The 19,877-nt window shown below is 36.4% G+C and overlaps 1 protein-coding gene and 1 pseudogene across 5 annotated transcripts in view; both read left to right on the forward strand.

Moving 5' to 3' along the window:
* PKN2 (protein kinase N2) overlaps positions 1-19,541 on the forward strand; it is a 168,156-nt gene extending 148,615 nt beyond the window's left edge. For all 4 annotated transcript variants that reach the window (XM_025400723.1, XM_025400738.1, XM_025400733.1 and 1 more), the window contains 6 exons: positions 5,206-5,268; positions 7,585-7,661; positions 12,077-12,219; positions 16,371-16,478; positions 16,701-16,781; positions 16,869-19,541. In XM_025400723.1, coding sequence (XP_025256508.1) covers positions 5,206-5,268; positions 7,585-7,661; positions 12,077-12,219; positions 16,371-16,478; positions 16,701-16,781; positions 16,869-17,072 — 676 coding nt within the window. In that variant the 3' untranslated portion in view covers positions 17,073-19,541. The remainder of the gene's footprint in view (positions 1-5,205; positions 5,269-7,584; positions 7,662-12,076; positions 12,220-16,370; positions 16,479-16,700; positions 16,782-16,868) is intronic.
* LOC112633803 lies at positions 12,290-15,739 on the forward strand (annotated as a pseudogene). The gene has a single exon (XR_003121587.1). The product of XR_003121587.1 is annotated as an elongin-C pseudogene (transcript).
* Positions 19,542-19,877: the final 336 nt, after the last annotated feature.

Here is a 19,877-nt window from a genome sequence, read left to right on the forward strand (position 1 = left end):
CTGGCAGAGACACAGCAACAAAAAAAAAATTCCAGGCCAATATTCCTGATGAACATCGATGCGAAAATCCTCAGTAAAATACTGGCAAACCAAATCCAGCAGCACATCAAAAAGCTTACCCACCACGATCAAGTCAGCTTCCTCCGTGGGATGCAAGGCTGGTTCAGCACATGCAAATCAATAAACGTAATCCGTCACATAAACAGAACCAATGACAAAAACCACATGATTATCTCAATAGATGTAAAAAACGGCCTTCGGTAGGCAGGGGGTGGCAGTGAGCAGAGATCTCGCCACTGCACTCCAGCCTGGCGATAGAACAAGACTGTGTCTCAAAAAAAAAAAAAAGGCTGGGTGCAGTGGCTCACACCTGTAATTCCAGCACCTTAGGAGGCCGAGGCGGGCAGATCACCAGGTTGGGATGTCGAGACCAGCCTGACCAACATGGCGAAATACCGTCTCTACTAAAAACACAAAAAAATTAGCTGGGTGTGGTGGCGCATGCCTGCAGTGTCAGCTGCTTGGGAGGCAGGAGAATCGCTTGAACCATGGAGGCAGAGGTTGCAATGAGCCAAGATCCGCCATTGCACTCCATCCTGGGCAACAAAGCGAGACTCCATCTCAAAAAAAAAAAAAAAAAAGAAAAGGCCTTAGATAAAATTCAACAACCCTTCATGTTAAAAACTCAATAAACTAGGTGTTGATGGGACGTATCTCAAAATAATAAGAGCTATTTATGACCGACGCACAACCAGTATCATACTGAATAGGTGAAAGCTGGAAGCATTCCCTTTGAAAACTGGCACAAGACAAGGATGCCCTCTCTCACCACTCCTATTCAACATAGTGTTGGAAGTTCTGGCCAGAGTAGTCAGGCAAGAGAAAGAAAGAAAGTTTATTAAAATAGGAAGAAAGGAAGTCACATTGTCTCTGTTTGGAGATGACATGATTGTATATTTAGAAAACCCCATTGTCTCAGCCCAAAATCTCCTTAAGCTGATAAGCAACTTCAACAAAGTCTCAGGATACAAAATCAATGTGCAAAAATCACAAGCATCCCTAAACACCAATAATAGACAGCTGAATCATGAATAAACTCCCATTCACAGTTGCTACAAAGAGAATAAAATACCTAGGAATACAACTTAAAAGGGATGTGAAGGACCTCTTCAAGGAGAACTACAAACCACTGCCCCAGGAAATAAGAGAGGACACAAACAAATGGAAAAACATTCCATGCTCATGGATAGGAAGAATCAATATCATGAAAATGGCCACACTGCCCAAAGTAATTTATAGATTCAATCCCCATTAACCTGCCATTGACTCTCTTCCCAGAATTAGAAAAAACTACTTTAGGCTGGGTGTGGTGGCTCACGCCTGTAATCCCAGTACTTTGGGAGGTTAGGCGGATGGATCACTTGAGGTCAGGAGTTTGAAAGTAGCCTGACCAATATGGTGAAACTCCATCTCTACTAAAAATACACAAATTAGGGGTGGTGGTACACGCCTGTAATCCCAGCTACTCGGGAGTCTGAGTCAGGAGAATTGCTTGAACCCGGGAGGTGGAGGTTGCAGTGAGCAAAGATCGCACCACTGCGCTCCAGCCTGGGCGACAGAGTGAGACTCCATCAAAAAAAAAAGAAGAAAAAAAAAACTACTTTAAATTTCACATGGAACCAAAAAAGAGCCTGTATAGCCAAGACAATGCTAAGCAAAAAGAGCAAAGTTGGAGGCATCACGCTACCTGACTTCAAACTGTACTACAAGACTGCAGTAACCAAAATACCATTGTACTGGTACCAAAACAGATATATAGACCAATGGAACAAAACAGAGGCCTCAGAAATAACACCACGCATCTACAATCATCTCATCTTTGAGAAACCTAACAAAAACAAGTAATAGGGAAAGGATTCCCTATTTAATAAATGATGTTGGAAAAACTAGCCATATGTGGCCATATGTAGCCATATGTGGGGAACTGAAACTGGAACCCTTCCTTACACCTTATACAAAAGTTAACCGAAGATGGATTAAAGACTTAAACATAAGGCTCAAAACCATAAAAACCCTAGAAGAAAACCTAGGCAGCACCATTCAGGACATAGGCATGGGCAAAGACTTCATGACTAAAACACCAAAAGCATTGGCAACAGCCAAAATTGACAAATGTGATCTGATTAAACTAAAGAGCTTCTGCACAGCAAAAGAAACTGTCATCAGAGTGAACAGGCAACCTACAGAATGCGAGAAAAATTTTGCAATCTATCCATCTGACAAAGGGCTAATATCCAGAATCTGCAAGGAACTTAAACAAATTTACAAGAGAAAAAACAATCCCATCAAAAAGTAGGCGAAAGATATGAACAGACACTTCTCAAGACATTTATCCAAAAAACATGAAAAAAAGCTCATCATCACTGGTCATTAGAGAAATGCAAATCAAAACCACAATGAGATGCCATCTCACACCAGTTAGAATGGCGATCATTAAAAAGTCAGGAAACAACAGATGCTGAAGAGGATGTGGAGAAATAGGAACACTTTTACACTGTTGGTGGGAGTGTAAATTAGTTCAACCATTGTGGAACACAGTGTAGTGATTCCTCAAGAATCTAGAACTAGAAATACCATTTGACCCAGCCATCCCATTACTGGGTATATACCCAAAGGATTATAAATCATTCTGTAAAGACACATGCACACGTATGTTTATGGGAACACTGTTCACAATAGCAAGGACTTGGAACCAACCCAAAGGCCCATCAATGATAGACTGCATAAAGAAAATGTGGCACATATATACCATGAAATACTATGCAGCAATAAAAAACGATGAGTTCATATCCTTTTCAGGACATGGATGAAGCTGGAAACCATCATTCTCAGGAAACTAACACAGAAAACCAAACACCACATGTTCTCACTCATAAATGGGAGTTGAAGAATGAGAACACATGGACACAGGGAGGGGAACATCACACACGGGGGCCTATCAGAGTTCGGGGGATAGGGGAGGGATAGCATTAGGAGAAATTCCTAATGCAGATGATGGGTTGATGGGTGCAGCAAACCACCATGGCACATGTATACCTATGTAACAAACCTGCACGTTCTGCACATGTATCCCAGAACTTAAAGTATAATTTAAAAGTAAATAGGCCGGGTGCGGTGGCTCACGCCTGTAATCCCAGCACTTTGGGAGGCCGAGGCGGGCGGATCACGAGGTCAGGAGATCCAGACCATCCTGGCTAACACGGTGAAAGCCCGTCTCTACTAAAAATACAAAAAATTAGCCGGGCGTGGTGGTGGGTGCCTGTAGTCCCAGCTACTCGGAGGCTGAGGCAGGAGAATGAATGGCGTGAACCCGGGAGGCGGAGCTTGCAGTGAGTCGAGATTGCGCCACTGCACTGCAGCCTGGGCTACAAAGCGAGACTCCGTCTCAAAAAAAAAAAAGTAAATAAACAGATCTTTTCAGAAACAAAAAAAAAATACATACATACATATATATATATAAAAATAAAAATGCCGGGCACAGTGGCTCACGCCTGTAATCACGGCACTTTGGGAGGCGGAGGCGGGCGGATCACCTGAGGTCAGAAGTTTGAGACCAGCCTGACCACGTTGAGAAGCCCTGTCTCTACTGAAAATACAAAATTAATCGGGCGTGGTGGCACATGCCTGTATTCCCAGGTACTCGAGAGGCTGAGGCAAGAGAGTCGCTTGAACTCGGGAGGCGGAGGTTGCGGTGAACTGAGATCGCACCATTGCACTCCAGCCTGGGCAACAAGAGCAAAACTCCATCTCAAGAAACAAAATAAATACATAAAAATTATTGACCCATTTTTAATAAAAATAGGCAAATATAAAACATAGCTATATTATCTACATGTGAATGTAAATATATTCTGAAAGTTTGGAATAATGTTAAAGTGACAAGAATTATTATCCGTATGAACTGCAGTGGAATGAGGTGAGATGGAGATAGATGGATGAAATAGTGTACTTTGGAGAGAAGCGTATTACATGTTTTATAGAGAAAATACTCATATTATTACTTTTATAATTAAAAACTAATTATCCTAAGTGTTTATAGGCTATTCTACACTGAAGACATTTGCATTTTTAAATCTATTCATTTATTTCCTCCTTGTTCAATAAGCCTATCATGTATATCAGGCATTATGCTATGAACTTAGGATAAAAACTGAAAAAGACAAACATGGTCCTGTGCCTCAAGAATTATTATTCTCTCTCGGCCCAGGTTTTCTGAGATCCAAACCCATATACCCAGCTTTTATATATCATCACCTGCCCCACAGACAAAGTCAACCTGTCAAATGCCAAACCTAGTTTTGTCACAAAACCTTGGCCACCTCTGTTTCTTTTATCCATTCATTCTACTAAGATGGAAACCTTGAAAGTTACCTGTAGCTCTTCCCTCTTCCTTGTCCTGTAACGGGATAGCACCTTCTGTCATGCTAATTTTTAAGTTCTTGTGAATCTGTATCTCTGTTGCCACTACAGTAGATGTTCTCATGATCTTTTCATCTAAACTATGATAAAAGCCTTATCTGTTCTTTTTTCCTCTGGATCTCTACCTACTTCTCCATCCTTCGCATTGCTACCAGAAAACAAATGCCATCATTCTCCTCTGATTAAAATGGTTTGATTCTCTGTCACTAAGAGAAAAAATTTCAGTATCCATAATATGACATTCAGGGTCCTTCACCCAGGTTATCTTTCCAGCTTAATCTCCTACTTCTTCCCCAGATACACCCATCCTTTACTTCAGCCACACCAGACTTACTTGTTATCAAACATGTTAACGCCTTTTGCACCTCTATTTCTTTTTTCTCTCAGGTAAGTATTTTTTCCCCCACAAAACTTCTGCCTGTCACACTGTCCTTTGTCCTTATGGTATATTGTAATTCCTCCTGCAAAACCAGATCAAATGTCCCCTCTGAGGTTCTCAGTGACTCCACTAGGCAAAGTTAATGGCTTTAATTGTCCAAACTATACTTTTCTCATTTTTAAATTTTACCCCTAATATCTAGCACAATGTGTGATACATAGTGGGGACTAAAAAAAAAAATTGTGAAATAAATTAATGATAGGTCTGCTTTGAAGTATAAACATATAAGCTGGGATTCAAGAGCAATAAAATTTATTAAACTCCTATTGATTTAATTCTTCAAACAGATTTTATGCTGCTTGTGTAGTTCTTGGGTTGCAGTATTTACATGAACACAAAATTGTTTATAGGTAAGTTAATTTTTAATTTTTTCTAATGGCTTGCTTTGGTGTGATTTAGAATTAAAGATAGTGTTTTGTGTTTCTTAAACGTTTTATGTTTAACCAGATTCTTAGTTTTCTCCTTCATCTGATAAGTCAAACCCCAATTTTGAAAGACATGTGGTTAGCACTATGATTATATGATGAACTTTTTGTTTCCTAATCCATAGCACATTTTCTAATTAAAATAGTCAAATTATGGGTTGGTCTATGACAGTGCATTTCTCAACAATATTCATCCTAGTGAATATTTAGCATTCAAACAACTCATTGCAAAAAACCTCCATAGACCAATACTGCTAAAAACGTGTCCGTGATGAGACAAGTAGCTTGTGTTAGAGTGTAAAACATCACACTGCTTCCCTCATTACGAAGCCTTATTGTCAACTGAACTAAATAGTATATTGGTGATGTAGCTGATCTCTGTAATTTGTGGCCCAGCAGCTAGTCTGTGAACCACACTTTGACTAGCACTCACTGCCCAAGACCAAGCAGATATGAGAAGACTAGTCAGAATTAGAAGACTATAAACATTGGATTATTTAAGTTTTTTTTTTTTTTCTTTTTCTTTTTTTTTTCTTTTTTGAGACAGAGTTTCACTCTTGTCGCCCAGGCTGGAGAGCAATGCACGATCTCGGCTCATAGCAACCTCTGCCTCCCGGGTTCAAGCGATTCTCCTTCCTCAGCCTCCTGAGTACCTGGAATTACAGGTGCCCACCACCATGCCCAGCTAACTTTTATATTTTTAGTATAGACAGAGTTTCACCATGTTGGCCAGGCTGGTCTTGAAACTCCTGACCTCAGGTGACTACCCGCCTCAGCCTCCCAAAGTACTAAGATTACAGTTGTGAGCCGCCGCACCCAGTCAGGTAAGGTTCTAATGATGTTTTCATGATTAAGTTCTGTTTTACCTAACGGATAAAATATTTCCTGGGCTCCGTGGCTCAAACGTGTAACCCCAGTATTTGGGGAGGCCAAGGTGAGAGGATTGCTTCGGTCTAGGAGTTTGAGACCAGCCTGGGCAACATAGTGGTATTCTGTCTCTACAAAAAAAATCTAAAAATCATCGAGGAGTGATGATATCTGCCTGTATCTGGGCTACTCAGGAGGCTGAGGTGGGGGAATTGCTTGAGCCTGGGAGGTCAAGGCTGCAGTGAGCCATGATTATGCCACTGTACCCCACTTAGACAACAGAGCGAGTACCTTGTATCACAAAAAGAAAAAATAAATTGAACAAAATGGATAAAATATTGTCAATTTGCCTAATTTGTAATCAACTAGTATGGATGGATAGCTTTCTCTCATTCTTTCAAAAGATGAAACCTGCCCTCTGATGCCTTATTAATACTGTTAGCTTTACAGTTCTTTCTTATGGATGGCATATAAGCAAACTTTAAAACTAGATTAAGTTGGCCAGACGCAGTGGCTCACGCCTGTAATCCCAGCACTTTTGAAGGCCGAGGCAGGTGGATCACCTGAGGTCAGGAGTTCGAGACCAGCCTGGCCAACATGGTGAAAACCCATCTGTACTACAAATAAAAAAAAAAAAATTAGCCAGACTTGGTGGTGGGCACCTGTAGTCCCAGCTACTTGGGAGTCTGAGGCACAAGAATTGCTTGAACCTGGAAAGTAGAGGTTGCAGTGAGCCGAGATCATGCCAGTGCACACCAGCCTGGGTGACAGAGGGAGACTCTGTCTTTAAAAAAAGAAAAAAAAAAAAGGGCTGGGTGTGGTGTCTCATGCCTGTAATCCCAGCACTTGGGGAGGCCAAGGCCAGCGGATCACAAGGTCAGGAGTTCAAGACCAGCCTGGCCAACATAGTGAAACCCCCTCTCTAATAAAAATACAAAAATTAGACGGGTGTGGTGGCACACGCCTGTAGTCCCAGCTACTTGGAAGGCTGAGGTAGGAGAATCGCTTGTACCTGGGAGGCAGAGGTTGCAGTGAGCCAAGACCATGCCATTGCACTCCAGCCTGGGTGACAAAGTGAGACTCCGTCTCAAAAGAAAAAAAAAAAAAGTGGATTAAATTAGATTAGCACAAATAAATTAAATACATTCTTCCTTTTTTATGTAACAGGAGAATAATTTCTCATAAGCTACCTTATATAGAGCAATAAGCTTACTAAAAGGAAGAAAACAATGTGATATAATATTTAAATCTCAAATCATAACTTGGAAATCCCATTTTTAATAAAGAGAAAGTACAGTTCTAGTTGAAATTATTTTTTTAACTGTATAACCTACTGATTTTTTTTTTCATGCTGTATCTTTTTATCCTGAACAGAGATTTGAAATTGGATAACTTATTGCTAGATACAGAGGGCTTTGTGAAAATTGCTGATTTTGGTCTTTGCAAAGAAGGTAATCGAATGTTTTTAAGTTTCTTTTCTGATAAATTACTGTTTCTTTGTGCATCAGTAGTTTTCAAGTTTGTCTATGGAAAACAAACTGTACTTTTAACTTTATTCTTCATTAAGACATTGTAGATATAATGAAGACATTGCTTATATAACCTAATTATCACATTAAGAATTTGTTCTATGAATACAAATAAGGTTAGATGTATAGAAATCATAGTAAGCTTCTCTGCATGATTAATAATTTTGTCACTACTTTAAGGAAGTATTGCTTAAGCACCAAAATCATTTATTCCAGTGAGACTGTACACAGTGAATTTCATAGGCCTGATAATTTACTTCCAGCTTCTTAAAACTGGAAACATTTAAAAATAGAAAATAAATTGAGATAGGTATCTCAAGTATGTTTTTTGTATATTCAAAAGTAAGTAAGTAAATTGGGGAAATTTGAATCAGGTAACATAAGAAAGGATAAAGATCATGGGCTTAGGAACCAAACAGTTCTAGGTTTGAATCATGGCTTTGCCACTATTTGCTGTTTGTCTTTGGAAAACTTAGTTTTAATCTCTTTGAGTCTTACTTCTCCAACCATAAAAAAATGGACATGGTTCTTTCTGTTTACTAGTACTAACATTGCCTATCTCCCTCTGCACTGCTGGCTTCTGTTTGCTGTTTAGCTTTGTTTCCATAGTACATTAACACAGGGAATGGTACATCTTAAGTATTCAGTGAGTGTTTGATTAATAAGTAGCTGGATGAATAAATGAATGAACTCTGTAGATATATGCCCATCACATACCCACTGACATAATTGCTGAATCAAGTCAGTTTTTTTCTTTAACTGGGCTTCTTTTTATTGGACACTGTTGATCTAAACGCTTTTGTTTCTCAGCATCTCTCCTTAGCCGGCTGCTCTTCACTGCAGTTTTTTGACTAGCAGCTATATCCTAATGACTCTCAAATCTATTATTTCCTTTCATATGGATTCCAAAGGTATATATTCAACTATCTACTAGACAGCTCTGCCTGAACAGTGAAGAGACACCTCAAACACTACCCAAACAAAAATCACTTATTTTCCTCAGGTAGTCTGGTTGTTGGTACCACAATCCCCTCAGTCTTCAATCTGAAAGCAAGGAATTATCTTGCGTTCTATCCTGTTCTCTACTTTCCATATGTAGTTATTCAAAAAATTCTACTGCCACTTAACCTCCTGAATATTTCTGAAATCTATCATTTCCAGTCAACTCCTGCTAGCCATCATCTTGTTTTGACAAGACAGGTATAATAATCTCCTAATTGTTCCTATTTCTAGTCTTTTTCTATCCCAAATCAACCTGCCATGTAATTGCTGAATTGTTTAAGGAGTCCATATAAATACAGATCAGACCATGGCACACACCTGCTGAAAACTCTTCAGTGGCTAGGATAAGGTGACATAGAGTGCCCTTCCTGATCTGCCTGCCTGCCTTCCTCTCTGGCCTCATCTCTTGCTGCTCTGTGTTTAGTACTTTTTGCTCCAGCAACAATGAATTGCTTATAGTCTGTGTCCCTCTAGCACTGTCACCCATCCCAACTCTATTTGCTGACTAACATCTGCACATCCTTCTCATTCAACTCAAGTGTAACCTCTACAGGCAAATTACCAGAGATTGCCTTTTACTACCCCAACTCCCAACTCTGCTTTAGGAGCCCTTCTTCACTATTCTGCATTATCTTGCTCTTCCTTTGTTATTATAAAATTATCAATAAATATCCATTTTCCTCCAGTCTCCTGTAAACCCCTTAAAGAACCGTGTCTAACTCTCATTTTTGTGTTCCCGCTACGTGGCACAGCTGCCTAGAACATAAAAGGTACAGAAAATATGTGTGTTGAATAACCAGACTTATTAATGCATTATCATAAAAATATATTTAGTAGATTATAATAATATAGCTAACAACTTTTGAGTGCTTACCGTATGCCAAGAATTTTGCAAAATGCTTCATCATACGCATATCTCCTGTAATTCATAACAATCATATGAAGGTAGATAGTTTTTTTGAAGGAAATACTTAATTTTTTATTTTATTTTTATTTGTATAAATTTATGGGGTACAAGTGCAATTTTGTTACATGCATAAATTGCGTAGTGGTGAAATCAGGGCTTTTAGGATATTCATCACCCAAATAACATACACTGTACCCATTAAGTAATTTCTCATCATCCACCCCACTCCCACCTCCTTACCCTTCTGAGTCTTCCTTGTCTTATCATTCCACACTGGTAGATGGTATTATTAACCCTTATATACAGATGAAGAAACCTAGGCTTTGATGTTAGACAACTTTCTCAACCTCTCACAGTTAACAAATGACAGAACTGGAACTTAAACCAGGTATTTATTAATCTAGAACCTGATATTAACCACTTCCATGCAGCTTTACCAGTCTGTAAGAAACATAAGTTCTATTTCTTTGTTAATTAACTTTTTCCTAGTTTTGGCCAAGTTACTAAAAGGCTGGTGCAGAACTCATATAGATATTAATACTATATCACTGTTTTTTAAAATAATAATTTATTGAAGAAAATAAAAATCATTATGATAGTGTTAAAGAAATTTTGCCATAAAAAATTTCCCCACTGCAGTGTGCTAATGTATCTAATTGTGCCCTTCAAGTCTTGGTTCCTAGACATACAAATTCATTTCTATTTTGTAGTCTCTATATATGCATACCTAATTATTCTTAATTTAGAATTGAGAGCTTTTCTTTAAAATTCTTAATGCTTGTAATCCCAGCACTTTGGGAGGCCAAGGCAGGCGGATCACGAGGTCAGGAGATCGAGACCATCCTGGCTAATACGGTGAAACCCCATCTCAACTGAAAATATAAAAAATTAGCTGGGTGTGGTAGCAGGCACCTGTAGTCCCAGCTACTCAGGAGGCTGAGGCAGGAGAATGGCGTGAACCCGGGAGGCAGAGCTTGCAGTGAGCTGAGATCGCATCACTGTACTCCAGCCTGGGCAACAGAGTGAGACTCCGTCTCAAAGAAAAAAAGATGACACTTATGACAAGTTTTTAACACTTTGGAATACATGGAGACAGTATCTTCAATATGTAGACTATTTGATTAACATATTAATAAATTATGAGGAACATATATTTAAAAACTAGTTAGCTAAAATGTTAATACAGGTTGAGTATCCCTTATCCAAAATGCTTAGAATGAGAAGTGTTTTGAATTTCAGATTTATTTGGATTTTGGAATATTTGCATATATACATAATGACATATCTTGAGGCTAAGACCCAAGTCTAAACACGAAATTTATGTATGTTTCATATATACCTTATATATAGCCTGAAAGTAAATTTATATTTATATAATAATATAAAAATTTATATTATTTTTAATAATTTTGTGCATGAAACTAATCTTGTGTTAAGTACTTGTGGAATTCTCTATGGCATCATGTTGGTGCCCAAAAAGTTTCAGATTTTGAAGCATTTTAGATTTTGGATTTTTGGATTAGGGTTGTTCAACCTGTACTCACCCTCCCTTCCCTTTCCTTCCTTCCTTCTTTTCTTTTCTTTTCTTTTCTTTTCTTTTCTTTTTTCTTTCCCTCCCTCCCTCCCTTCCTTCCTTCCTTCCTTTCTGCATATATATATATATAGATATATATATTTTGTTTTTTGAGACAGAGTTTTGCTCTTGTCACCCAGGCTGGAGTGCAATGGCACAATCTCGGCTCACTGCAACCTCCGCCTCCCAGGTTCAAGCAGTTCTCCTGCCTCAGCCTCCCAAGTAGCAGAGATTACAGGCAGGAGCCACCATGCCCGGCTAATTTTTTTTTTTTTTTTTTGGAGAGACGGGTTTCACCATGGAGGCCAGGCTGGTCTTGAACTCCTGACCCCAGGTGATCCACCCACCTCAGCCTCCCAAAATGCTGTGATTACAAGCATGAGCCACTGCTCATAGCCCTATCTCTCTGTATTATATGACACATTTGGTTAGCTCCTGATTATCCAAGGGTTTGATTTTTGGTATTTTCCAAACTGTTATTTTTTTATAATGTTGTTCTTATAGTAAAGTAAATAAACTTATTTAAGATTGAATTGGAAAGATGATAGAACTTCACAATCAGTTCATTTTGTTGTAATTTCTTAGCTCCCTTGTAATGACAAGAAGAAAAATTAACTGAAAAGAAACATGGATATCTTATTTCTATTTACCCATTAATTAGATAGTATAGTTGCTATTACAGTTTTTGCTGTACCAGTCCTTATTGTTTTCTTGAAATATCTTAAATATGTCTGAATTTGTTCGCCATGCACAAATGTGCAACTTTAATTTTGCCTCCCAAAGATAGCTTTGATTTTTTTTATATACTAGATTTATTTTCTTTGCTAACAAATGTTTAAATTTTATCTTTTCCAGGAATGGGATATGGAGATAGAACAAGCACATTTTGTGGCACTCCTGAATTTCTTGCCCCAGAAGTATTAACAGAAACTTCTTATACAAGGGCTGTAGATTGGTGGGGCCTTGGCGTACTTATATATGAAATGCTTGTTGGTGAGGTAAGCAGTGTAAAATAGGTAAGAGAAAAGAGGAAGGATGATTGAAATAATAAAGCATGTCATTTATAAAACCACCTAATACTGTCTTCAGTATGAGTGGAATTTAAGTTTTATAAATATTTATAGTATACTAGTAGTCAGCTATCTTTCTGTAATACCTTCAATAAAGATTTTTATGTGGTTTGCGGAATGCATTATCAGTGCTTTGAAAATAGTTCCTTGTATTTCAGTGTTGTGCTTTGAATGTGTTTTCTGATTTTAAGACATAGTCATTTTATAGGGAATGGAATAACAGAAAGACTAATTAAAAAAATGTACTCTGTACGTGTAAAGAAAAGCCCACTATAGATTGGTCAGAAATAAATGTAACCTTCGACTTCCTCTAGACGGAAGTGAGCAACACACACTGCATCCTTGCTTCACCAGGAAACAGCTGAAGTTCCTGGGGAAGCAAAGTAGAATTTCATAGGAACAAAATGAATGGAGAGGAGAAAAGCTATGGTGGCTGTGAAGGCCCTGATGCCATGTATGTCAGATTGATATCATCTGATGGCCATGAATTTGTTGTAAAAACAGAACGTGCATTAACATCAGGCATGATAAAAGCCATGTTGAGTGGCCCAGGTCAGTTTGATGAGAATGAAACCAATGAGGTCAATTTTAGAGAGATACCTTCACATGTGCTATCAAAAATATGTATGTATTTTATGTACAAGGTTTGCTACACTAACAGCTCCACCGAGATTCCTGAATTCCCAGTTGCACCTGAAGTTGCAATAGAACTGCTGTTGGCTGTGAACTTCCTAGATTGTTAAATAAAATATAATTTTAAAAAATGAAAGAAATGTTACTTTCAAAAATGGTAGAGTTGAAAAGATTAGCATTTTTTCCTACTGTTTTCTGTCGATTAACTTAAATTTCTGAGGATAATTGAGTTGTACACAGAAATTATTACCATTAGGAAACAGTGAATTATGTTAAATAAGGCAATAATAGGAGACTAATAATGTATTATATTATAAACTGTTAGAAATGTTGAATTGGGGTGAAATTGGGAAAGAGTAAATCTTTTAATAAGTAATTAAAGATTACTTGAAGGGACTTAAACTGGAGATGCAAGAAAAATTATTTTAAGGGATTGGTTCATTATTCTGCAGTTTCCCCATGCCAGCAACCTCCCTTGTACACTTACAAGTTTGAAGAAGTTAGTGGCTAAATGAATGAATTATCAAATTGAGTATCAGAAATTTCTAAAGTTTTGTTCTATGCTTGTCATTTATTGGCACTTACCCCAAACAAACAAATGGTTTTAGTTTCTCCGGATGGATAGCCCCTTTTGGTGTGTCAGTTTGAAGTGGATTCTTTGGAAAAGGAGGAGAAGTATGGCTAATTAAAATAAAATTTATCATGTCCTAAGCTAAGCACTGTTCTGTGTGCCTTAAATATTCATTCATTTAATTTTGCAGCAGCCTTTGATAAGCTCCGTACTGACCTTATGCCCATTTTGAGAGGTGTAAATAGAGACACAAAGAGATTAATGACTTGCTTAAGGTCACACAGCTCTCATATGGTGGAGCTGGAAATTTTAACCTTGTCACTCTGGCTCCAGAACATATCTCTAAAGCATTATGCTTTGCTGCTCCAGGATAGGATCTTCAATTCATCCAGCCTTGTTTCTGTTCTTAAGACTAGTGGTCCAGATCTGAATTTTTCACCTCTATTTAGAAAAGCTGTTGTGCAGTGTTTAGGTTGGAACGATTTATTTTAGCTCCAGTCCACAGTGGCTTTTACTGTCTGAGAGTGCCAGAAGTTCTCATAAAATAGTTAATCTTCTGTAAGCTCTGGCATACTTGAACTTCTCCCCACCCCCTTCCTTTATTTTAAAAGTAACATTTTGGGGTTTTTTTTTTTTTTTTTTTTTTTTTGGTTTTGTTTAGTGTAATATTCAAGTAAGTATGAAGTTTATGAGATTCAATTATGTGCTTGCTTAAAATTTACTCTCCATATTAGAGATGACATATGGAAAATATGAGTTTATTACAAAATACTGTAGAATTAATCGCCAGTTGAATCTACTCCCTCCCATTATAAAGCCACTGGAGGGTTTGACAGAAAACAAGGAAGCTCCTGTTTCATATTTTTTAAGAGAGCTAATTGATTGAGCTCTTAATTACCTAGAAGATAAAAGACAGTGGATCTGGCTATTTCTTAGTTGTTTCTTGCAATTTCTTTTTAGTATCTCCACAAGAGGGTAGCTGGGAAAAGAACTAAACTTAAAACTCATCAGTCTACTTCATAATTTTATAGCATTAATGAAACGCTAGTGGTAACTCCTTTTTAACTATGATGAACGTAAGGTGTGGCTAAAGTTTATGTCAGATTTCTCTATTATTACAAATAATTGTAAACTCGCTGGATATATCATACATGCTCAAATTTGTATACTTCTACTAGTTTTGATTACTGGAAAGACTCCAGGAATAAACAAATATCCCAAGTCCCCTTTTTCCTGCCTCAGATGGGAGTGAAGATAACAGAGTGATTGAATGTAATGCTGGACATGGTTTTAGATACTATCAGTGTTGATATCTGAACAGACTATTGGTTTCTTTTAAATGTGCTTAAAACACATTTGTTAGCTTTCTGTTGTTAGCCCTGTTTGCTTACAATCTATTTGAGAAAAAAGATACTACACGTTTTAACAAATGTATAGATACTTCTTTGCTATTCAGACTTGGAGAGTGAGTTTTCAAGTAAAAATTGTTCAAGCAGAAGACAAAAGTGCTCTCTTTGTATTATCCATTGAAATTCCCATTGAGAATCCTAGTAAAATAAAATTTTCTCCTGACTTACTGATTCAGTCCCCAAAAGAAATTAGATTGTCCATGTAGTACATTTGATTTATGTACTTTGAGTGCACTACATTGTCCCATGTAGTATATTTGATTTATGTATTTTGAGTGAGTGAATGAACAAACTAAGGTTTTGGTAACTGAAAGCTTTGAAATTTTCTTAGCTATGAGCAAGATTAGAAGCTCAGCCTTAAGAAGCTGGATTCTGAATTTATTTTCACAGATTCCTTAAAGATTGCTCACTTTCCCTGGATATTGCTTTCTGCTTATTATTCTTTAAAACTTAATTGGAAGCAAGCAGCCAAATCAAATCTAATGAGGCTAAGTAAGCCTATATTTCAATAGCCAGTGAGAAAATAAGGTTAAAGATACTGATTCATTTCAGTGATTTTAAGGAATTAAATGATATTTAGACATTCGTGTCCTGATTTTTAAAATGAGTGAGTGATGTTTAAGCCATCTGAAATTCTGAGGCAGGCAATCACATCTGATAGACACGTTTTCAGCATAGTTGAAAGTTTATCTCTTTGTGAATCAAATTGTCATACTGAATATAATGTAACTACTTTTTATGTCTCAGGGTCATTATGAAAAATGATTTTAATACTGTGCTTATTGAAATGCCCTAAAACTTTTTGTGTTTAGAGCATTAAAAATGCCTGTCAATGTGTGCTTTTTGGGTTCCTTTCAGTCTAATTTTGTTGGCAGCTGCTTAGTACGGTCGTTATGCCTACTAATCTCTAATTGCGTTTTACCACCATTAATTTACTATTGACTTTAAAATCCAAAGCACATTTATATCTGATGTATTTCCGCAGATTGCTTTCCTTTACTATAACATTTATTACCATATTAACCTTATCCATTTTCTTCTGTCTTTCCACAAGATTGAGGTTCTTCAGGATTCTGTTATCTAAATATTCCCTACTTTCTGTTAGACACTCTAAAAATTGACTGTCTGGCCAAATAGGTGATTGAGTGAATGAAATAAAATGGACTGGAGTGGAATGAAATGAAATGAAAAGCCATATCATATATGAGATAGACAAGTTTTTTTAACGGTCTATAAAATTTAAAGATTTCAGAAAGAGTATATGGTATATTCCCTCTGTAATAGATACATATCTATTGTCACTTCTTATACTTCTTTTGTTGTTGTTGTTGTTTTGGTAGGCATGGGTTTGTTGTTTGTTTGTTTGTTTCTTTTTCACTGCCTGGATCTTGGTTATACTTTGAATAGGTGATAAGATTTTACTGCCTTAAAACTTGCTTTAACTTACTTAAAGGTATTTCTTCTAGTCTCCCTTTCCTGGTGATGATGAAGAGGAAGTTTTTGACAGTATTGTAAATGATGAAGTAAGGTATCCAAGGTTCTTATCTACAGAAGCCATTTCTATAATGAGAAGGGTAAGAATTAAATTAAGGATAAGAATTTTTTTAAGACTACTTTAATTTTTTATATTAAAGAAAATTTCCCAGTAGAACTTTAGAAGTTGTTTTTCAGTTCATAAATGTTGCATGGCTTAGACAAAAACAGACAAAATATATCTGAGTTTTTAAAAATAATCTTTATCAGTGAATTTTATTCTATTGATTTTATTTTAACTTTTTTATTTTACATTGTGCTAGCTGTTAAGAAGAAATCCTGAGCGGCGCCTTGGGGCTAGCGAGAAAGATGCAGAGGATGTAAAAAAGCACCCATTTTTCCGGGTAAGTGTGACTATTTAAAATTTTTTATTAAACTAGAGCAATTAGATGTAACAAACTAAACTAGTCATTTTGTATTTTATGATCCAGCTAATTGATTGGAGCGCTCTGATGGACAAAAAAGTAAAGCCACCATTTATACCTACCATAAGAGGACGAGAAGATGTTAGTAATTTTGATGATGAATTTACCTCAGAAGCACCTATTCTGACTCCACCTCGAGAACCTAGGATACTTTCGGAAGAGGAGCAGGAAATGTTCAGAGATTTTGACTACATTGCTGATTGGTGTTAAGTTGCTAGACACTGCGAAATCAAGCTGACTGACTCACAAGAAGACCTCTTAAAAATAGCAACCCTTCATTTGCTCTCTGTGCCACCAATAGCTTCTGAGTTTTTTGTTTTTTTTTTTTAATTGAAACACGTGAAGATTTGTTGAAAAGTACCATTCTAATACTTCTTGAAAAGTGGCTTCTCATTGTACTTCAGCGTAAATATGAGCACTGGAAACAGTTTCATGGAGTTTGAGTGAACATCGGCTATGAAAATCCATCACAAATACTTTTGGATCAATAGTCTATTTTTAAAAAGAAAGAAAAAAAACCACTTTTTTTTATAGTCCCTAGCTTTGCCATATGCCCGCCTTAAGTGGAAGGAAAATTAATCACTTAACTATGTTTTACAAAAAGTAAAAAAGGGCTTGGAATGCTATTACTGTTCACACAAAGTATGATTCTGTTTGAATAAGACAAATGCTCTTTTTTTAAAAGACATTACTGTAATATCAAAAAACGTAGCAGTTTGTATACAATTTGGGGCTTGATCTTTTAAAAAAACAGAATGAATTGATGTCTTATTTTATAAATGTTCTATATTTATTAGGAGAAAACTTTATATTGCCTTATTTTTATCAACCATGTAACAGAGGCTTATAGCTTTCCAGCAGAGCTGCTTGCCAAACAATTTTGTTTTTATTAAACAGTGCTGAAACAAACAAGATCAGCATTTACTTAAGATGTTAAGAATGAGGACTTTTAATCAGCTGAACCAAGATATTGTTACCTGTATGCATTTCCAAAGTCTAGATGCTCAGTATGTTCAGTCATATCTTCCAGAATCAGTGAACCGATTACCCCTTTTTTGATACTCACTCTACATCTGCCAACCTAGTTCACCTTGGTTTTGTGTCTGCTGTAGAAGGGAACTATACCTTGGTTAAACCGTAGAGATTATCATTGTATACATGCTGTGAACATGTATATGTGCAAGTTTTAATGTATTCTATGTTGTAGGCTTATTATTTAATTTTACCACTTCATCACTTTTGTACAGTGGCCAAGCAGACACCTCAAACTCCAGCATTTACATTAAGTGCATTTGTATATTTTAGGCCACTGGATCCAGATTTTATATTGGCAGTTACTGAGGGCAAAAGCAATATATTGTAACAGAATGTATAAATATTTTTGATAAAACAGTCTATATTTTATAAAAAAATTAATTATAACACTAAAGCTGTACCTCAAAAGTCTCAAAAATAATTTGATCAAATATTTTATACAACTCTTCAAAGGATCCGTCTGTGGCTTTTTATACTCTTCTAGGATTGTCTTTTTGCAAACCATGACTTTCCATTTGCCTGTAGTTTTTTGTTTGTTTTGGTTTGGTTTGATTTTATATTTTTTTCTCCTAATCTATGACTTTATTGTTTTTTCTTAGTTTAGTAATAGCATCTTTGATCCTGTGCTTAGCATGTTAGGGTCATTATACCTCAGGAATAGCAAGCTGTTAAGTAACCATACTGAATTAACTATTTAATCACAGTGAGCTCATCTCTTAAAAATTGTTCAGGTGTAAATCTTATGAGAAACATGAAGAAGCACACTGATTTATGGAGAGTTGAGCTAAAAACATTTATAAATATTTGCTGGGATGTTTTAGCATCTTTTCATTGTACTCTGAGAACAATTAAAATTGTCCAGAGATCATTTATATTACCTTCCAAATTGTTAATTACCCAAGATCCTTTGGGAGAAAATCTTAATAGAAAGGGGGAACAATATGTGGTTTAAAGTTATTGTTAAATGCCAGTTAACTTCCTTGGCAAAGGACAGTAGAGGAACTTAGCTTAATTGTCTGGCTTTAATTTAAACAGTGTTAATACAACATTAAAATAAAACACTAAATACTTTTGAGGTACAGTCTGCTCACTTTTTTGGTTCTCAAATAGCAAAGAAAGTAATGTCTAAAACAGGCTTTTAGCATTAAAAACTGACAGCATTTTGTAACTACACAGTGTACAGAATTTTTTTTTAATTGAAGTCAATCACTAAAAAAATTAGAGGGCAGGGTCTATTTACACAATTAAGCTGAAGAAAGCACTAATTTTTTGTAGTTTAAAAAATATATATATTTTAGTCAGATTTAAAATTTTAAGCTTTATAGAGTGTAAATATATTTTGCTATTACTGTATGTGTATGTGACTGCTCAAGCACTTTGTAAAGAAATTAGGATATTTTAGAATGGTACACTATGCATTCAAATGAAATGTGCCTTTCACTATGTCATTCTAAGAAAACAAGTGTTTTGCAGTCATAAATTATCACAAGTGCACAAATTAAAGTCTATTTAGATTGAAATTTGTAACTTTGGTTTTAAGTATTCTTTCTTTTTAGAAACTTCCTAATGACTAAAATATACTTTAACTTTTCTGTGTTCAAAATCTCAAAGACTAATTAACTTGAGTAAACGTTCTTGCAAGTACTTTTTGTCCTAGGGAAGACTTAAAACCATGAACATTCAGAGCAAATTGTCCACTTCACTGGGAATAATGGGAAAAGTTTGTATTCTGCTCCTGTAAGGTCAGTAGCATCTTTTATTTGAAACATATTTAAGGACTGCTTACTGTGTATAGATACTGAGAATAGGAAGGTTTTTTTTGAAGCAACAAAATGTTGATGAATGAAGAACAACAGCCTGCTTTAATATTAAGATGCAAGCACCAGTATTGTATATACTTTTCTCTTGTTTGAGGTTAACTTACTTTAATTTAGGACCTGGCTTCTCAGAAAAGCAAATGAATAAAACAGAATACTAGTC

The sequence above is a fragment of the Theropithecus gelada genome, chromosome 1, assembly GCF_003255815.1.
Source record: "Theropithecus gelada isolate Dixy chromosome 1, Tgel_1.0, whole genome shotgun sequence".
NCBI lineage: Eukaryota > Metazoa > Chordata > Mammalia > Primates > Cercopithecidae > Theropithecus > Theropithecus gelada.